Genomic DNA, 17,534 nt, shown 5'->3' with positions numbered 1-17,534 from the left:
GTTGAACCGGTACTTAACTGAAAATCCTAGAGGATCCGCATGAAGGTCAGCACACATACATCAGTATCTCCGCCCTTTTCCGTTGTTGTCGCCCTTGCGTGATCGATCCTCTAAACTCCCTTCATGGTATCGTCCCCTCCCGGTAGTACAAGAATAATATTAAGCTAGAACTAGAGAAGTAACATAGATGTTCTTTGTATGTGTGTATACATATAGGAATATGAAATGTGGGAATTTTAGGCGGGGATTATGGACTAACTAGCTAGTAGACTAGATAGTACTTCCTCCGGTCCATTTTAATTAACTCAAATTTAGTACAGAGTCAATTAAAAAAGACCAAAGGGAGTAGATAAGAGTGGAGTTTAAAACCCAGTAACGTGTACACCACGTACTAACGGAGATGGCATGCCCATGTAAGGGAGCAACGAACCAGGTTCTCTCGGCTGAGTGTCATTTTTCCTCCTATATGAACCAAGCTCAGCAATGATGATATGAAATATGAGCACGAAGAAACCTACGGGATGGAGCCACGGCGGGCTGTTGTGGTGGCGGCAAGGCGGGCATGACGTGGAAGTTTGGCATTTTCCCCTAGAGGAGGTTCTGGACACGGGTATCTTGCCCCTTCTACCTCACCTATCCGGACGTGAAAGCCATGCCCATCGACGAGCGAATCTGTCGCTCCTGTTTGCCGTAGCTTGCACCTCCTTCTTCAGCTTCTCTGTATGCTCAGCCTTCAATAAATAAAGCTACCACTATTAACATTTTCGTAGGAGCCAGTTGATTGAAAAATGTATCTCCTCTCAAATATTTTAAATACTCTTGTAAGACATTTAGAAACTCCATCAACAACTCTGTACAGGTTGGGGGAGGGGGGGGGGATAGATTGAAATCTGAAAGAATTTCAAAATTTCCAAAATGTTGGATATTTTTTGTGAGTCACGATTTTTTCCTGGTTGGTAAATTTTGAACCTTGATCAATATCTACAATACCAAATCGATATAAGTATATACATCATGAAACATCAACATAGTTAATTAGGATTAGGAGTTGAAGGTTTAACCAACTACGCCTACAAGTTCAAGTTCAAAATAAACTTGTCTCTGGGTTGTAGTAGCCTCTTTCAGTAAATCTTCTTTAATTCAAGGGCTACACTTAAATGAGGGGTGTGGCTCAAAAATAGTTATTTGATGACAAGAATGGCAACAAAGTAGGTGCTTTTGTGGGTGTGTTTGCGACTCGATTAAATCTCAGTTAGTTGACGCTAGTTGCTTATTAACCGAGGCTTTTATGTGTTCTAGGGCCAACCTTTTACATGTTGTTGCTTTATCGTTGTCGTGTCCCAACCAATTTCTTGCTTGCGGGTTCCTCGTTTGCTATCCTTTGGGCTTTCTGTGCTTTTCGTTGTGATGTTGAGCAACACGCCAGTGCCGTCTAGCCAGTAAATATCGCAACACAATCTAACGGTTCCGAACATTTTACTATTACAACCTACTTGCAAGCAGAAAAAAGTCATTTGTAATTAATTTGCAATTCTTATTAGCACGAATCACGACACAAATGCAATGGCTAAGAACATTTTTCTCAGCTGCAACCCACATACAGCTAAAAAAACTCAGTCACACCCCTATTGCCATTGGAAAATCATAGTGGCAACCCAATTGCAACCGGAAAAAAAACTTACTTACGATTCACTTGCAACTAGAAAAACTACACATGCAAACCATTTGTAGCTGAAAAACTCAGTTGCAACTAGAAAAATCTAGTTGTAACTCTTGGACAACATCAATCACGATACAAATTCAAATGATATCAACGTTTTTCCTCAGCTGCAACCCACTTGAATTGAAAGAAAAACCTGGTTGCAACGCATTTGCATGTGAAAAAAAAACCCACTTGCAACTACCACTCAACATGAATCAAGAAACAAATCCAAATGCCAAAAATGAATCCACTTGCAGAGATGCAGAACGTTGCGCAGCCACCGCCGCGAAACGAGGCCACGAGCCCACCCCTCGCATCCGGCGCCGCACGACGGGCACGACTCGCGCGCCGACCGGCAGCCGTGTATGTACCTACGTGATCCACCAACAGTGTCCAACAGGCAACAGAACAGCGCCCGGCCGCGCGCACGCCACCGCCACACCGTTCCAAAGGCAGGCACGCATCACCGCCGTCGCCTCACCGGTCGCCCTATCGCTATCGGTCACGGCCCCGGCCCCCAGCGCCCATCTCCATCTGCCGATCCACCCGCGCCCGCCTCAAAACCCCACCACCACCGCTGCAACTCGCCCAGCTCACTCGCCCACCACTTCCATCTTCTCACCCACGAAATGGCCGGGACCGCGGCGCTGCTGCCGCTCGTGATGCTGCTGCTGCTAGTGCAGGCCTCGGCGGGCGGCGCCGACTGCCACTTCCCGGCCGTCTTCAACTTCGGCGACTCCAACTCCGACACGGGCGGGCTCTCGGCCGCCTTCGGCGCCGCGCCGCCGCCCAACGGCATGACCTTCTTCGGCAGCCCCGCCGGCCGCTACTGCGACGGCCGCCTCGTCGTCGACTTCATCGGTACGTGCCTCCAATCCTCCATTCCATCACTCGCTAGCTAGAACCACTCCCAGTTTCACTCGGTACTACTGCGTCAGAAGCTCGTCGAGTTACTGCAGTTCACACGCTTATCATCTGCGCGTCGACCTTTGCTTTGTTTTTACTCGTGTACTTCAGTGGATCTTTGGTTTTCTTTCGGGTAATTCTTTCTGATCTTACAGTACTTTTTACCTGTTCGATCTGTTCATCGGGTGGCACGGCTGCACGATAGCAGGGCCCATGTGTTAATTAAGCCGAAACCTACCGGACCCCTTCACTTGCAGGAACAATAAATGTTAGCCCTAGTAGTAATTCCTTCCAACAAATAGTGTCTACACTGTAGATATACAAGTATTTTCAGAGGGAATAATAGCTGTTCCCGGGGAAAAAGACGGTACTACTCCTACTTGTTAGGAAGAAAATACTGCTTGTCGCATGAAAAAAAAGTTGCAAACTGAAAACAGCTAAGAAAAGGTCACTAACTAGAACATGTTTGGCTTTGTCTTACTTTCTGTCACTCCATGTTGGCCCGTTCTTCTGTTGGAAGTACTCAGTACTTTGTTTTCGTTGAGCTGGGAAGAAGTAGTACTCAGTACTGAAGTAGAGTAAAAAACAAGGGATGTCACTGGAAAGGACCAAGCAGAACAATACTTTATCTCTTCCGAGAACACGGACAGAGATATGTTTGTTGCTCCAGAATATCTCAACTGAAAGGCTATTTTATGGCTATGGCTTGTCTTCGTTGCGGATTTGCGGTGTTCCGGCCATAGCCAGCCCATCTGCACTTGGCCCCCGCCCTGCCGTGCGGGCGGGCGTGCTGTGCTTGCATCCGAAGCAATGATGCGACACCCCATGCGTCCATGTCCATCGGCCGGGACCATTCACGCCATCGATCGTTTTACCTAGCTAGCTTCCTACCCACAAGATCTTCATTTTTTGTTCGAATCCGTCTGCACTCAAGCCGGTTAAGATTCTCCTAGTATATTAGACATAAGAAATGGCTGTGTGCATCACTTTGATGCAGATGCCAGGGCTAAGCTCCCATTGCGAAACAAAAAACAGGCATAAGAAACCCATTTAGATTTAGCAAAGCTGTTTAGCCCACGCTAGTACAATAAGAAATCCATTTAGTAACTTGCACGCGCAAAGCATCGGTGAAGCCCTTAAACCACTGCCATGCGATTGCCACGGGTATGTTTTGAGTGACTGGTTCTTGTATTTCCATTGAACAATTAGTGGAAAGTGGGGTTTAGCCCCGCTGGAGAAAAAATTGTTTTGAGGGACTGCAATCCGGTGACTTTACATTGCTACTTTACATTGCTACTTTACATCTCTCATCTCCATCCAATTCACTTCCAACGACCCAGATGACACAAAAGGAAAATCTCTAGCACTTGGCAGGTTTGCAGCCCAGCAGCAAGGACAGAATGCAGCTGGATTTGAACATACCGTAACAAAAAAATCAAGAACTGATGTTGTAATAAAACTTGAACAGATTGTACAGTAACATATATGCAATCAAAAGTTGAACAATTCAGTAGCATTTCACATGTTTGACATCGAAATTCAGTTGCATTTGGCATTGAATTGTTGTCACAACGGAGCATCCGAATTCTACAGCAAGAAATGCAAAATATTGAACAATCATTCAAGTACACTAATCAGACATCACTTTGCTGGAGCTGCAAACCTGGTAAGTGCTGGAGCTTTTGTCTTTGTGTCATCTGGACTGTTGGATGTGGATTGGATGGAGATGAGAGGGGTAAAGTTGCAGCGCGACTTCACTAAGCGAAGTCACTGGATCTCAGTCATCTGGACCGTTGGATGTGGATTGGATGAAGATGAGTCTGATTATAAGTAGGATCACCTCCGTCCACTGCTTCAGTCGATACACGCATCAAATTTCCTAACTTATTCAGCTACAAAAAATGTCAAAATGTCACCAAAGTGGATAGCAACAGTGTAAACAACATAACTCGTGCATCACCTATCTTATTACTAACACGTTAGTACGTTACCAGAGACCCAACCAGAACAATAAACCCGGTGGGTTTTGTGTTTGGCTTGCAGCTGGAGAATAATATTATTAGGTTCTACTCTTTTGGCTTTTGGAATGCTGATCTACCTTTTCAATAATGAGATGCTGATTTTCCTTTTTAATAATGCGGTGCTGATTTCCTTTTTTTAACAATGCGATACTGATTTGAGAGGGGAGGGACAGAAAGAACGCACTAGATTAATGGAATAGTTGTTTGGTGAGCCTTCTATCTCCGGGAAAGCTTGAAGTGGTAGGTATCTAAATATGGGGCTACGAACAAACGTGCGTAGCGTGATCGTGCTACCATATATGCCATTCATTAATCAAAGGCGGAGGAGATTTGTGCTGCAATGTGCATGTGTGCATGCTTTGCTTTAAACATTCCTAGTGGGGTTGAGGGATCAAGGATGGCAATGTGCCACTAGCTTAAGGTGATCCTGCACTACAAGTTGCTTAGGGAGACGAAGATAGATAGCACTGAATTCAGTGGCGAATGATCAGAATTGTTTATCGAAACAGCTGTTATGAGCTATTTTTTTGGCTGGAATAAATCCAACCTGCAGAACAAGTAAAAAATGTTGAAAGTAATAAAAATGGTGGAAGCATAAAAGTGTCGGAGCTTCCTTCTACATTTAGACTAATCTGAAAGAGTGAAATGTAATGTTGATCGCTAGAACAAAAATTACAGTTCATCTATGTAGATTGCTACATTGCAAATTTCTACTGTGTAATACTCTCTTTTTTTCCCTTGATGTTTGCAGTTGAAAATCTGGGAATACCTTACCTAAGTGCGTACCTCAACTCAATTGGAAGCAACTTCTCGCAGGGCGCCAATTTCGCGACAGCTGGCTCGACAATCAGCCGACAGAACACATCTCTGTTCCTCTCTGGTTTCAGCCCCATCTCCCTGGACGTTCAGTCCTGGGAATTCGAACAGTTCATCAACAGAAGCCAGTTCGTTTACAACAACAAAGGTGATAACAACTAAACCAAAGTTTACAACCCAGAAGCCAGGATTCATGTTCGTTCGCCTCTTCTTTTCTGTTTTCCATGTAGGTGGTATCTACAGGGAGCTCCTGCCGAAGGCTGAGTACTTCTCCCAGGCACTTTACACCTTCGACATCGGCCAAAACGACATCACCGCAGGCTATTTCGCAAACAGGAGCACCGAACAAGTCATAGCGTCCATCCCTGAACTCATGGAGAGGCTCACCTCAATAATCCAGGTACATTTTACACATCACTACCACGCGATCAAATCTTGGCTCGGCAGCCGGTTTTGATTGGATATTGTTCTGCAGAGTATACACTGGCTCGGAGGAAAGTACTTCTGGATCCACAGCACAGGGCCTATAGGTTGCCTGCCTTACGCTCTCATTCGCCGTCCTGACATCGCCATGCGCAAGGACAATGTTGGATGCTCTGTCACCTACAACAAGGTCGCGCAGCTCTTCAACCAGAAGCTCAAGGAAACCGTGGCTCGTCTGCGGAAAACTTACCCTGACGCCGCGTTCACCTATGTTGACGTGTACACTGCTAAGTACAAGCTGATCAGCGATGCCAAGAAGCTAGGTAACGTGTCATGACTGAACAATTGCATGTATGTAGTGTAGCAGCCGGCAGCATAATATCCTGGAGATGGCTGAAGCCGGCCTCTGTCTTGCAGGCTTCGATGACCCTCTGTTGACCTGCTGCGGGCACGATGCTGGCCCGTATAACTATGACCCGAAGGTTGGTTGCGGTGGGAAGGTACTGGTGAACGGGACGTGGGTGGTGTTGGGAAAACCCTGCGACGATCCGTCCAGGAGGGTGAGCTGGGACGGCGTCCACTTCACTGAGGCTGCCAACAAGTTCGTCTTCGATCAGATCGCCGGGGGCGCGCTATCGGACCCACCCGTGCCGCTAAGGCAGGCTTGCCGGAGCAAAGGGCAGTGAACTACTTCATGCGGATCATTAGTCAGGTTGGCCGCGCCGCTGCTGCTACTGCTTCTGGCTTTGTAAGCCTACATTCTCGAGGCATGCTTGAGTTTTACAATATTCCTAACTGTTTCCTTGTGATAATGAGGAGAGGGGAATGAGAATCACATGACAATCTGTAGAAGTTCTCGGTACAGACACAGTGAGTAAGCATGAAACATGTTGCCACTTGGCAGTCTAGGTATGGTCTCGATTCCATAATGGTGTGAGATGAGTACTGGTACCAATAAATAACTCTTCATCTCGATCAACAATCCAACGAGAAATGTATTCCCCATGTTCGAATCCTCACCTATACCTTAATGACAAAGAAGGGGTGGAGTCCCCCTCCAGTCTTGTTATTTTAGAAATGTACTCCAGACAAGGTAGCATTTGGTTGCTACTACTGCTAGCTTTGTAAGTGAGGCATGCTTGAGTTTTACATTACTCCTAACTGATTCCTTGTAATAGTGGGGAGAGGGAAATAAGAATCACATGACAAATTGACAATCTGTAGAAGTTAACTGTACAGACACCGTAGGTAAGCATGAAACATGTTGCCACTTGGTAGCCTATGTGTTGCACCCAAAATTGGCAGGTATCCAATCAACACAAGAAAGTCCTGTGAGCGACTAAGGGAAGGCGGACGCGTCTCGTTCATGGGCCAAGATCAGGGAGGAGCTGGAGCTGGATCGACCGACTTAGGTGCAAGCGACTTGAAGCTGAACATCCAGAAGCTGCATCAATCAAAGCCAATGTTGGGCTGATTTACGCCCTAGGCCTGTGAAATCATAGGACGGAGAGACTATAAAAAATCAACAATTTCAACTAGATTTGAAGTCTATCTTTTCAGATATTTGGAAAATCTAGAACGAGGAGAGGAGGGTTCGAACCGCTAAACCTTACACTCTACTACCTACACCATCTACCACCAAACTAGAGAAAAGTCTTTGCCAATAAGATGATTTGTTTATTTCTGAAGCGTAATACATTGGGATTTCCCAAATCTTACTGAAATTTTCAACCGAGATTGCCTTTTCTCGCCCTTATCAAGAACCTTTTTTGTGAAATTCTGAGAGTGATATTTTGACCTCCCCCCCCCCTCCACCCCCAGTGTACGTATGGCTTCCACACTTCATCATGGTTTGAGATGACTACATATATTATCAAGATGGAGGACTCAATCCCTATTACCAATAAACAATTCTTAGTCTCATCAACAATCCAATAAGAAATCAATTCTCCAAACAAGTTTGTATTCAAAAAATGAAACAAAAATTTCACTTTCCTGTGATGGCTCGGCGAGTAAATGAATGAACAAATCTAAACTTCAGGAATCTCTAAAGCCACACTATGCAATAAGTAATTCCTGACCCATAGACTCACGGGGATCTTGTTCCTTCATCATCAACTCGATCATAGGACAACGACGGAGTAGGTTTGCTATGTCCATGGCACTCAAAGTTTGGACATGTGCTTGATCTGCGTGGTTGAAGTATATGTGTCTCTATGTGTTATTTAGATTGGTAAGATACGTTCTGTCCATGTTGTTGTCAGGGATAGACCAACGTATCCCCTACCGTCATCCCTTCGTTTTGTCGATGTCTCATTGTAGGTGTTGCAGGCGCAAGTCTGAACTCATGTCATCTTTGCTTCAGTTAGATCAGGGAGCTTTTTGAATGATGGATTAGGTAGCTTGGCTCCCATGCTTGTAGTACGTTGTGTGGTTGCCTTTCTACTCGTCGGTGGTGGCTTCGTTAATTTAAATTCGGACTCTTATCGAGCCTTTCATCTAGAAAATGGGTTGTTTAGTTAGTGAATATATATGTGATCAAAATTTACGAGAAACACAAGTTTGGATAAGGGAGATAAAATTTGTTCTTTAGTACTCCCTCCGATCCATAAGAAGTGTCAGAGATTTAATACTAAGTTAGTACAACTTTTGTACTAAGTCCCGAGTTCTGCATATTTGTTCTAGCAGATCACGTCTCGCACTTAAAACCGCTTTAAAACGTGGAATCCATCATTTCATTTGCCAGAAATGAAATGAAATTGATGATATCATGCCATTTGGCAAATCCACAAAAAATGATAAGAGTACCAATAGGAATTAAGGTTAGGCATGTGATTTAAATCCATGTAATTCTCAATTGAATTCCGACACCAATTCCATGCCAGTCAAAAAATTGATTATTGAAATCACAAATAAATTCCTTAATTCCTATCCCAAATGATAGATGGCATCCATCATTTTATTTGGCAGAAATGAAGTGAAACTGATGGTATGGAGTCATTCTACAAAGCCTGAGAAGTAAGAGGGTACCAAGAAAAAAATAAGGTTAGGTATCATATGAAATCCATGAAATTCCAATACCAATTCTGTGGTAGCCATACAAGTTGATTCTCTCGTTTGACATCCATCATTTCATTTGGCGTAAACAAAATGAAACAAAATGAAATTAATGATCAAAAATAAAATGAAATGAAATTAATGATATCATTTTATTAGGCAAATCAAGAGAAATGAGAGGGTACCAATAAAAATCAAGGTTAGATATGGAATGACATCCATAAATTTCTTAATTAAATTATGATAACAATTTCATGGCAGCCAAATTCTCAGAATCAAAAATGAATTATTGAATTGTTTGATTCAGTCCAAATGATAGGTGCCAAACCATCTCCATGAGGATTTTTGAGTACATCTTAGCAGCTTTGGGTGTTTGGGATAATCGCGGGCGTTGATTTTAGATCCGACCGGGTCCTCGTGCCAGTCGTCTCCAGTCTCTGCGCAGGCCAAAACCCAGGCAGTCGGACGCCATCCCTAGCCACCGCGCCGCCATGTCCGCCGCCACCGCCGCCGCCATCGCCGCACTTCGGCCGACTGAGCCATTTCCCCTCCCGAGCGACCTATCCCTGGCGCGGCGCCTCAAGCTGCTCCTCACCTTCTCCCGCGCCGACCTCTCCGTCAGCCCCGTCGACGAGTGGCAGCTCAAGTCCGCGCTCCTCGCCTTCCTCCGCAACCCGCCGCTCTCCCTCTCCCTCCTCCAGGACTCCGACCTATCCGTCAGCCGCCTTCCCGACCTGCAGAAGCGCCGCCGCGAGGACCCCGTCGCCTCCGGCGTCCTCTACGTCCGCGATCTCTCCTTCCTCAACCGCAAGGGGGGCGACGAAGCCGAGGCGATGACCCGAGAGCAGGAGGAGGAGAAGTACTCGCAGTGGCGGAGCTCCCTGGTCGAGAAGCTCGCTGGCATCGAGCTCAACCTTAAGGGGGTTGTATACCAGATGAGCGTCGAGATCCCCGCCTCTGACGATTTCAAGGCGATGAAGAAGTCATGGGAGGATTTCTACGCCTCCGAGCTCTATAGTATCAGTATGGGCTTGCCCTTGTATTGGCCATTGCTGGTTCGATTTGCTGATAGGTGGACTTGATTGACGGGTTGCTGGTTTCAGGGAATCCGGTGAGGAAGATAGCGAAAAGACCAGACACGATTCTTGTCCGAGGCGTGCCGTCCAGGTGGTTTGCCGAGACGAGGATATCATCCAAGGCGTCCACATTGGTCACCCACACTATCTTCTCGGCGCTTGGTAAAATAAGGTGCATTTTGCTGTTCTTGATGCATGTTCTAGCACCTATTTTTTCGACAATGGTCTACAATTCTTCAGGCCACAAGAATTAATGCAACCAAGTTGGAATCTGCTAAAGCATAGACACCTAAACTTGTACCTTCGTTAGAACATGACAACGCTGTTGAGTCAGCTTGTTCATCTTGGCGGTTTCTGATTTGAATGCAGTACATAATTGTTCTCACGCACCTTCCCTGTTCCTGTTTTGGACACATAGTCTATCTCTACATGTAAGATATCCATATCATCCATCGTTTCAGTCATCCAATTGTCCACATCATCAATTTTTAGCCGTCCAATACACAACCATTTGACCCTGGTTGAATATTTAGCCTCATGATTTATATGACCAATTGAATCTTGCATCTTCATGTAGACAACTTCATGTTTCATGTGTCTTATACCATAGCGTTTACACAATAGAGTTCTTAAAGAGATTCCGCTACAACACGCTTGTATCCTTCTAAGTTTCTTGACATCTCCCTCCAATTTACAGGACCTTGAATATTTCTAATGATGATGAATTGGGAGCAAGTAAAGATGAGACTAATAAGGGTCTCATATCTGGACTTAATTGCAAGGTGTGGGTGCAATTTGAGAGTTACGATGACTTCCACGATGCAATGAAGGCATTATGTGGACGTTCATTAGAGAAGGTACAGCTTGCCTATCTATTACTTGTTTTTTCTGAACTCTCCACTTCTGTTGATACAAGCAAACATAACACAATAACATGACATGAACTGCTTCACTATCTATTTATCACTGGGCAGCTGATGTTTTAGTACCGCATATTGGAAATGGTAATGTAGGAATGTTGCATGGAATACATCCTTCCTATGCCCTTCTTTGGCAATATTGTGCCCTATTCATGTCTGACATCTTCTGACCTATAAGAATGCCAGGTATTATCTATGTGTGTTACTTTCTTACCCATTTGTGGTTTGTCTGGTTACTTTCGTCTTGTGAACCCTATAGTGAACTATGTCATGGTCCAATAGCGCCTAATTTAGTGCAAGAACTGAGAGCCAGCTGAAGAACATTTATATGAATTGTGTTGATAGAGTCACCGGCTGGGCAAAACTTAAAAGTTTTTTACTCTTGAAATGTGTCGGTCCTTGCAAAAAGATCGACGTAGCGACTCGCAGGGAATAACTTTATGAACTCTACATTTTCTGTTAATCATGTCAAAAGCATTCCAAGTGGTGGTACTTGTACGCTCAAGTCAAGTCAAATCTATGTGTTGGTATGGTAGAGTGCCCTTTTCGCATTTAACGGAAGTTTGTGGTGCATGGTCCAGTTGATAAGTCATGCTGGGAACTATATACTCTAATAAAGAAGGGAGAAAAAGAATCAAAATAACCCTACATACTTTTGTTGCATACAGAAAGCAATTATCTTGGATTCTAGAGCTCAAACATGCCATGGACTAGCGCATTGAAATGAAGAGAACTACATAAGGCCTTTCCAGTACGCAATGGCTTGAAACATCTTGCTTTTAGAGATGAAAACATGTCATGCACTAGTGCACTAACATTCAAAAGAAACTCGTGCATTAAAGACGGCGCTACCCCTGCTGCTCGATGTACTTGACCCCAAAGGGGGGCCTGGCCTTCTGTACGTTATTGAGCTGTAGCAACTCCGGAAATACCTCCATAGACACAACCTGTTTCTGTTCTTGCTTAGGTGCCTGCCATCGTTGGTGGCAGTCTCTGACTTTTCCCCTTCGTTGTTACACTGTCTGGTGCCCTCAAGGTTGCGACGGTGGAGCATCGTGTGTCTGTCCTGAAATGTTTGTAAGATCACGAATCTGGCGTAGTTCGCGCATGTTGTTTTTGCATTGCTTTGTGCTGTTCTTGACGATCTGAAACACACCATTGAGATCCCCTAGTGTCGGTAGCACCCTGTCCTCAACTGGCTCATTGTGTTGTCGCAACAACTTTGCTGGAGTTGGACATGCTGATTGTAACCATGTCCTGGACAGGGTAGGAGGAAGAGGAGGATGAGAAGACCCGATGCCGCAACCAATTGTGATTGGTGACCATCCCACCTCATCATGCCTTTGGCTGCATCACGAGGCCACATCAATAATACCTATAGTTCTGCTTGTCTTTCTCCTGTGTCCGAGCGAGGTTATGAATATGACACCCTACTTTGACGATGATAGCTTTGATAACATGACGAGCCGGTCGAGGGGTACTAACAGTGTTGGAAGCTCGGCGTTGAGGTCAGGATCCTAGAAACCATCCATGAACTCTGCCACAATAGTATGTGCGAACTGCCCAACACATTCATGGTCTTACATGCACTCCACGACGGCTCCTCTTCGTTCCACCGCCACAACATTGACATCTTGGGCCTCTTGAAGATGTACTCTTTAATGGAGAAATATGTTGAGCAGCAATTTCCAGCTTGGTGAACTGTAACAGGGTGCTCTATCAGCTCTCCTTGGAAGCGTGGTGGAAATCTTACTGCCCATAGTTGTGACTGCATATAAGGCTATGGCTGCCTGTTGGATTTGTAAATCAAGCGCCTGCGGCAGCGTCAGGTTTGATGCATGAGTTGCATGCAGTGTGGCCTCTGATGCACTAATGCATGGCATACTTTGAGCTTCGATGCAAGATGTCTTTCAGTCTGAACCGGAGATGTTCCCGAAACACATCTACACGCGATATTCGTCCTTGTTTTTATTCTTTTTAGATTACATTGCTTGCCAGACACGAGTGCATATCAAATATTCAAAGTCACCAAAGCATGATTCCATCGATTTTCGTTGAATAAGAAAAGGTACTATCATTGTTGGTACTTTTGACATGATTTTTTAGGAAATATTTTTGACATGATGGTTAAATAAAAGAGATGGGTTCCCATATTCGTTCTCTGGGCTTCCATATTCGTCTTCTAGGGTTTCATATTCGTATTCGTCCTCTCGGGTCCTATATTCCTCTTCTAGGGTCTCATATTCGTCTTCCGAGTCTTCTTCTCGAGTCCTATATTCTTCCTCTAGGGTCCTATATCTAAATTTAACAATTCCGGAACCCTTTTTATCTTTTCTGTATCGTGGATCGTCAAAATAAGCAAAAATAGTATTTCTACGTAAAACACCCCCATATGCTAATAAAAAAAGCGGTTAAGTAAAAAAAAAGTTTTAATTAAAGAGAAGAATCAATGGATTCATGATTAAACCCCTCCTACTTCTTGTATTTTTTTACAATTTTGGTTAAGTGAGGGATCAAATATGTAGTCAACTTTATTTGATGGTAGTTTGGAGGATTAGAAATATGACTATTGCTTTCCAATTAGCTGTTTTTGCATTAATTGCGACTTCCTCAGTCTTAGTAATTAGTGTACCCCTTGTATTTGCTTCTCCTGATGGTTGGTCAAATAATAAAAACGTTGTATTTTCCGGTATATTCCTTCTGACTCATTCATCAATCTTTATTCAAGGGTCACCATGTCGAGTGTAAACTTCATCAGTTCTTCTAATCACTAGATAGTAGTTTATGTGCCTTAATATTTACTATACAGTATACTTTAAAATGTCATCTAACAAGTGTCTGTGTTCTTTGTTAGAAAGCATAATGAAAGCTGACTCATTTGTTTTGTTTCTAAAGGAAGGATCACGGTTGAAAGTAGACTATGAAGTGACTTGGGACAGTGAAGGTTTCTTTCGTAATGCACAATACGAGCCTGCTCAGACCAAACTAGAAGAAAGAGATGCACCGGTACATGGAAGGAAGAAACATTACACCTCGCGAATCGAGTCAGATCATAGGAAGAGATTCAGGGTAAGTTACTCCGTCAAGTCTTGTGCGAAAAGTTTTCAACTCTGATGTGGTATGCCTGATTGCCTACGACTCCATGTTCCACTGCAACTGAAACATTCCTGCATGGTTTCTGCCAAATATATTATCAGAATATGGCTCATTAATCTTCTGCACTATGCGTCAAATAGGATACATGCGTATGAGGAATATTAGGCAAGGCGTCAGTTCACATGCATACATGTATCTTCATGGGAATCCAAGATAGCAGTATCAGGTGTTGCAATATTGAGAAGGAAACTTGACACCATGGCCGTATCAAACATGAGTATCTCTGTAGAAGTTCAGATGCAGGGATAATTGACTCCATTTGTCCTGTATTAAAGAAATGTATGGAATTAATCATGTCTCGAGTAAAATTGCCACCCATAGACTGGGATAACCACGACTTGTAAATTTGCTAATATGGGTGCATTTTGCGAATTTTTCATAATTCCTTTCAATGCTTTTTGTTAGGAAATATTATTTATTCTTTCTTTCGTACTATTGGTTAGTCTAACGGTGGGTAATAAGCATTTTCCAGGGCTTAGCTTGTAAATTTTATTAATGTATTTCTCTTCTTTTTGCGATGATATTAATGCATTCCTCTGATCTGTATAATGTATTCCCTTCCTGTATTATTCTGTTTTTCTTTGTATTTTCTAACATCTGTATTCCAATTGTGGTTCAGGATTGACGGCACATAGCCATAAAGACATGACAGATGAGGAGTTACATAAGGAGAGGGAAAATTGTAGCTGTTGTACCCTATTCATTTTCCAAAGTTTCTCAGTAGCCTAACAGCAAAATCATTCTAGTTGAATTGTTGATTTGTAGTTACTGCTGCTAGTTTGGTACCTGGTTGATATCCAAAGATAGACTGATGGAGCACAACAAAATTTTATGTAAGAAATTGGTCATTAGCACAAATATTTCTGTTCATTTGGTCAATCACAAATCACAACTATACTTCTAAACTCTGCACTTGTGTTCCATTCTAGAATCTAGATGCACCTGGTCCGGCGTGGGCAATTTTTGACTTGGCGTGCTCTTTATCAATTTTAGCAACCACTGTCGACCACTTCACAAGTGTGACCAATGTACACATACACACCAAGTAGGATGAATGCCATTACAATCTACCGTGTTGAGTCCAATTATCTGAAAAGCGAGAGTGAGAACTGCGGTGTATAATCCGTACTCATGCCAGAGATTACTGGTGTTCTGGAATGGCGTAGATAATTCCCATTTCAAATGAAGATCTCCTCGGTTGTCAAAGCAAGAAATCAACAGCGAGTTCTTTTTTTTGCGGACCTTTAGAAAATGGTAAGAAATCAAAGCAAGTATTCAATCATCTAGAAGTACACATGGTTAAATTACGCTTATGGGTGTTAACATCTAGATGCATACATGGTGGCGTTCATTATGTACGAATTAGAACTAGGGTAGAGAACAAAGTTAATGGAAGTAGGAGAGAAACGCTTGACAAAAAAGGGTAATAGGAATACATTAGCATAACACGATGCAGTTGAAAAGTACATGTGTATACTGTTTGGCAGACGTGTTTGCGAAAAAAAATTATTACTCTGTAGCAACACACAGGTATTTAGGTAGTGGCTAGTAAGCATTTTCCAGGGCTTAGCTTGTAACTTTTATTAATGCATTTTTTTTTTGCGACGATATTAATATATTCTGAAACAAATGCCAAAAATCTATAGGCACTATAGAAAGGAACGGAGGGAGTATTTATTTTCTGTCTTCCTCTTTTTTTTCTTTGTATTGTGTAACATCTATATTCCCGTTATGATTCAGGATTGATGACACATAGCCACAAAGACATGACAGATCGGGAATTACATGTCATGAGGAGAGGGAGAATTGGTTGTATCTTTCCTGTTGTACCCTATTCATTTTCTAAAGTTTCTCAGTAGCCTAACAGCAAAATCATTCTAGTTGAATTGCTGATTTGTAGTTATTGATGCTAGTGTGGTACCTAGTTGATACCCAAAGATAGACTGATGGATCATATCAAAATTAGTCTTGCTTATGTAAGAATTTCTTCATTTGCACCAATACTTCTGCTCATTTGATCAATCACAATTATGCATCTGGTCCAACGTGGGCAATTTTTTTTGGCATCGCGTCCTCTCTGTATCAAGTTTGGTAACCACTGTCGTCCACTTTTCACAAGTGTGACCAATATACACCGACACACCAATTGTCCAATTCATACTGTGTTGAGACCAAATGTTCCATTATCTTGAAAAAAAGGAGTATGAGAACTGAAGGGTATTACTGGTGTTGTGGAATGACGTTGATCCCAGGTACATAAGTAACATAACTAAATTCCCTTTCCATTGAAGATCTCCTCGGTTCTCAAAGCAAGAAATCAACAATGTTCTTTTTTCTGTGTACCTTAAGAAAATGGTAAGCATTCAAGCATCTAGAAGTACACATGGTTGACTTATGCTCGTCGGTGTTAAGCATCTAGAAGCATACATGCTGGCGTTCATTCATTGCCCACTGATACATGCTGATGATAACCGCAGAGAAAAGGGCAGGTGCCGATGCCGATGCTGATGCACATGCCAGCAGCCTGAATCTAGAAGATCTTAACGGGCGGAAATATACCTAAGTTGTGTCTTTTTTTTCGAATTGGCTGAACAGTTTTCTTACAGCAATCTGCTGAACACTTTATTCGGGTAGCCACACATGACTGGGCTGATTTGGTGACTTGGTGTACATGAACACTTCAATTGCAAATTTACAGTCCGTTCATTTTCGAAAGAAAATCGCTGAACAGTTCTTTCTTACGGAAATCTGCTGAACACTTTGTTTGGGTAGCCACACATGAAGGGGCAGACTTGGTGTACATGAAAACTTCATAATTACAAATTTACAGTCAGTTCATTTGAGAACAGGAACATCCTAAACTGAAAAGAATGGAGTAAAAGATAGCCTTGAAATTTGATCTTTCTGGCCACCCTGTTTGACAAGTATTTACAACACAACCGTTTCTTCTAAGTGCGAACTACCCTTTCTTCCCATGGCCATGTGCATGGCTTCTGGGTGAAATCACCTCATTGGCACCAGAGCTATTCTTCTTGCCGTGTGATGGAGGCAGCGACGACCAGGTAGGCTTCCCGCCGATCTTCCTGTCGCTCGCCTTCTTGACAGGATCTTTACCGGCCTTCACGCCCTGTCCTTCCTCGCCGCCGGTCAAGATCGGCACGAGGTACCACAAAACGGTGGTGCAGCAGATGGCGGAAGCCCTCCCGAACACCACCAGGCTCACCAGCAGCAGCACCGCGGCGAGCGGCCAGTACTGGCTCGGCCTGATCGCCCTCTTTCCCCATGACCACCTCCGTACGGGGGCGACCTTCTTCGGCACCGCGGAAGCGACCACCGGAGTCGGAGTCTCCGCAGCTGCTGCGTGCTCGAAAACAACTTCTCCTCTTGGACTGGAGGACTCCGTGCTACTCCGCGGCGTCGACGGCTGCGAGAGCGGCGGAGACACGGCTGACTTGAG

The 17,534-nt window shown here is 43.7% G+C and overlaps 2 protein-coding genes across 2 annotated transcripts; both read left to right on the top strand.

The window, feature by feature from the left end:
* The first annotated feature begins 2,364 nt into the window (after positions 1 to 2,364).
* Positions 2,365 to 6,776, top strand: LOC124675263 (GDSL esterase/lipase ACHE-like). Its single transcript, XM_047211330.1, has 6 exons — positions 2,365 to 2,563; positions 5,381 to 5,593; positions 5,676 to 5,845; positions 5,921 to 6,191; positions 6,286 to 6,580; positions 6,681 to 6,776. The coding sequence occupies exons 1-5, from the start codon at positions 2,365 to 2,367 to the stop codon at positions 6,552 to 6,554; spliced, it is 1,122 nt and encodes a 373-aa protein (XP_047067286.1). The 3' UTR covers positions 6,555 to 6,580; positions 6,681 to 6,776.
* Positions 6,777 to 9,416: 2,640 nt separating this feature from the next.
* On the top strand, positions 9,417 to 14,889 carry LOC124676411 (A-kinase anchor protein 17A-like). Its single transcript, XM_047212482.1, has 5 exons — positions 9,417 to 9,948; positions 10,029 to 10,173; positions 10,699 to 10,858; positions 13,817 to 13,990; positions 14,697 to 14,889. Exons 1-5 carry the CDS (start codon positions 9,417 to 9,419, stop codon positions 14,700 to 14,702), a joined length of 1,017 nt encoding a protein of 338 aa, XP_047068438.1. The 3' UTR covers positions 14,703 to 14,889.
* Positions 14,890 to 17,534: the final 2,645 nt, after the last annotated feature.

This window comes from Lolium rigidum, chromosome 7, assembly GCF_022539505.1.
Source record: "Lolium rigidum isolate FL_2022 chromosome 7, APGP_CSIRO_Lrig_0.1, whole genome shotgun sequence".
NCBI classification, from domain to species: domain Eukaryota; kingdom Viridiplantae; phylum Streptophyta; class Magnoliopsida; order Poales; family Poaceae; genus Lolium; species Lolium rigidum.
This window is presented reverse-complemented; position numbering and strand designations above follow the sequence as displayed.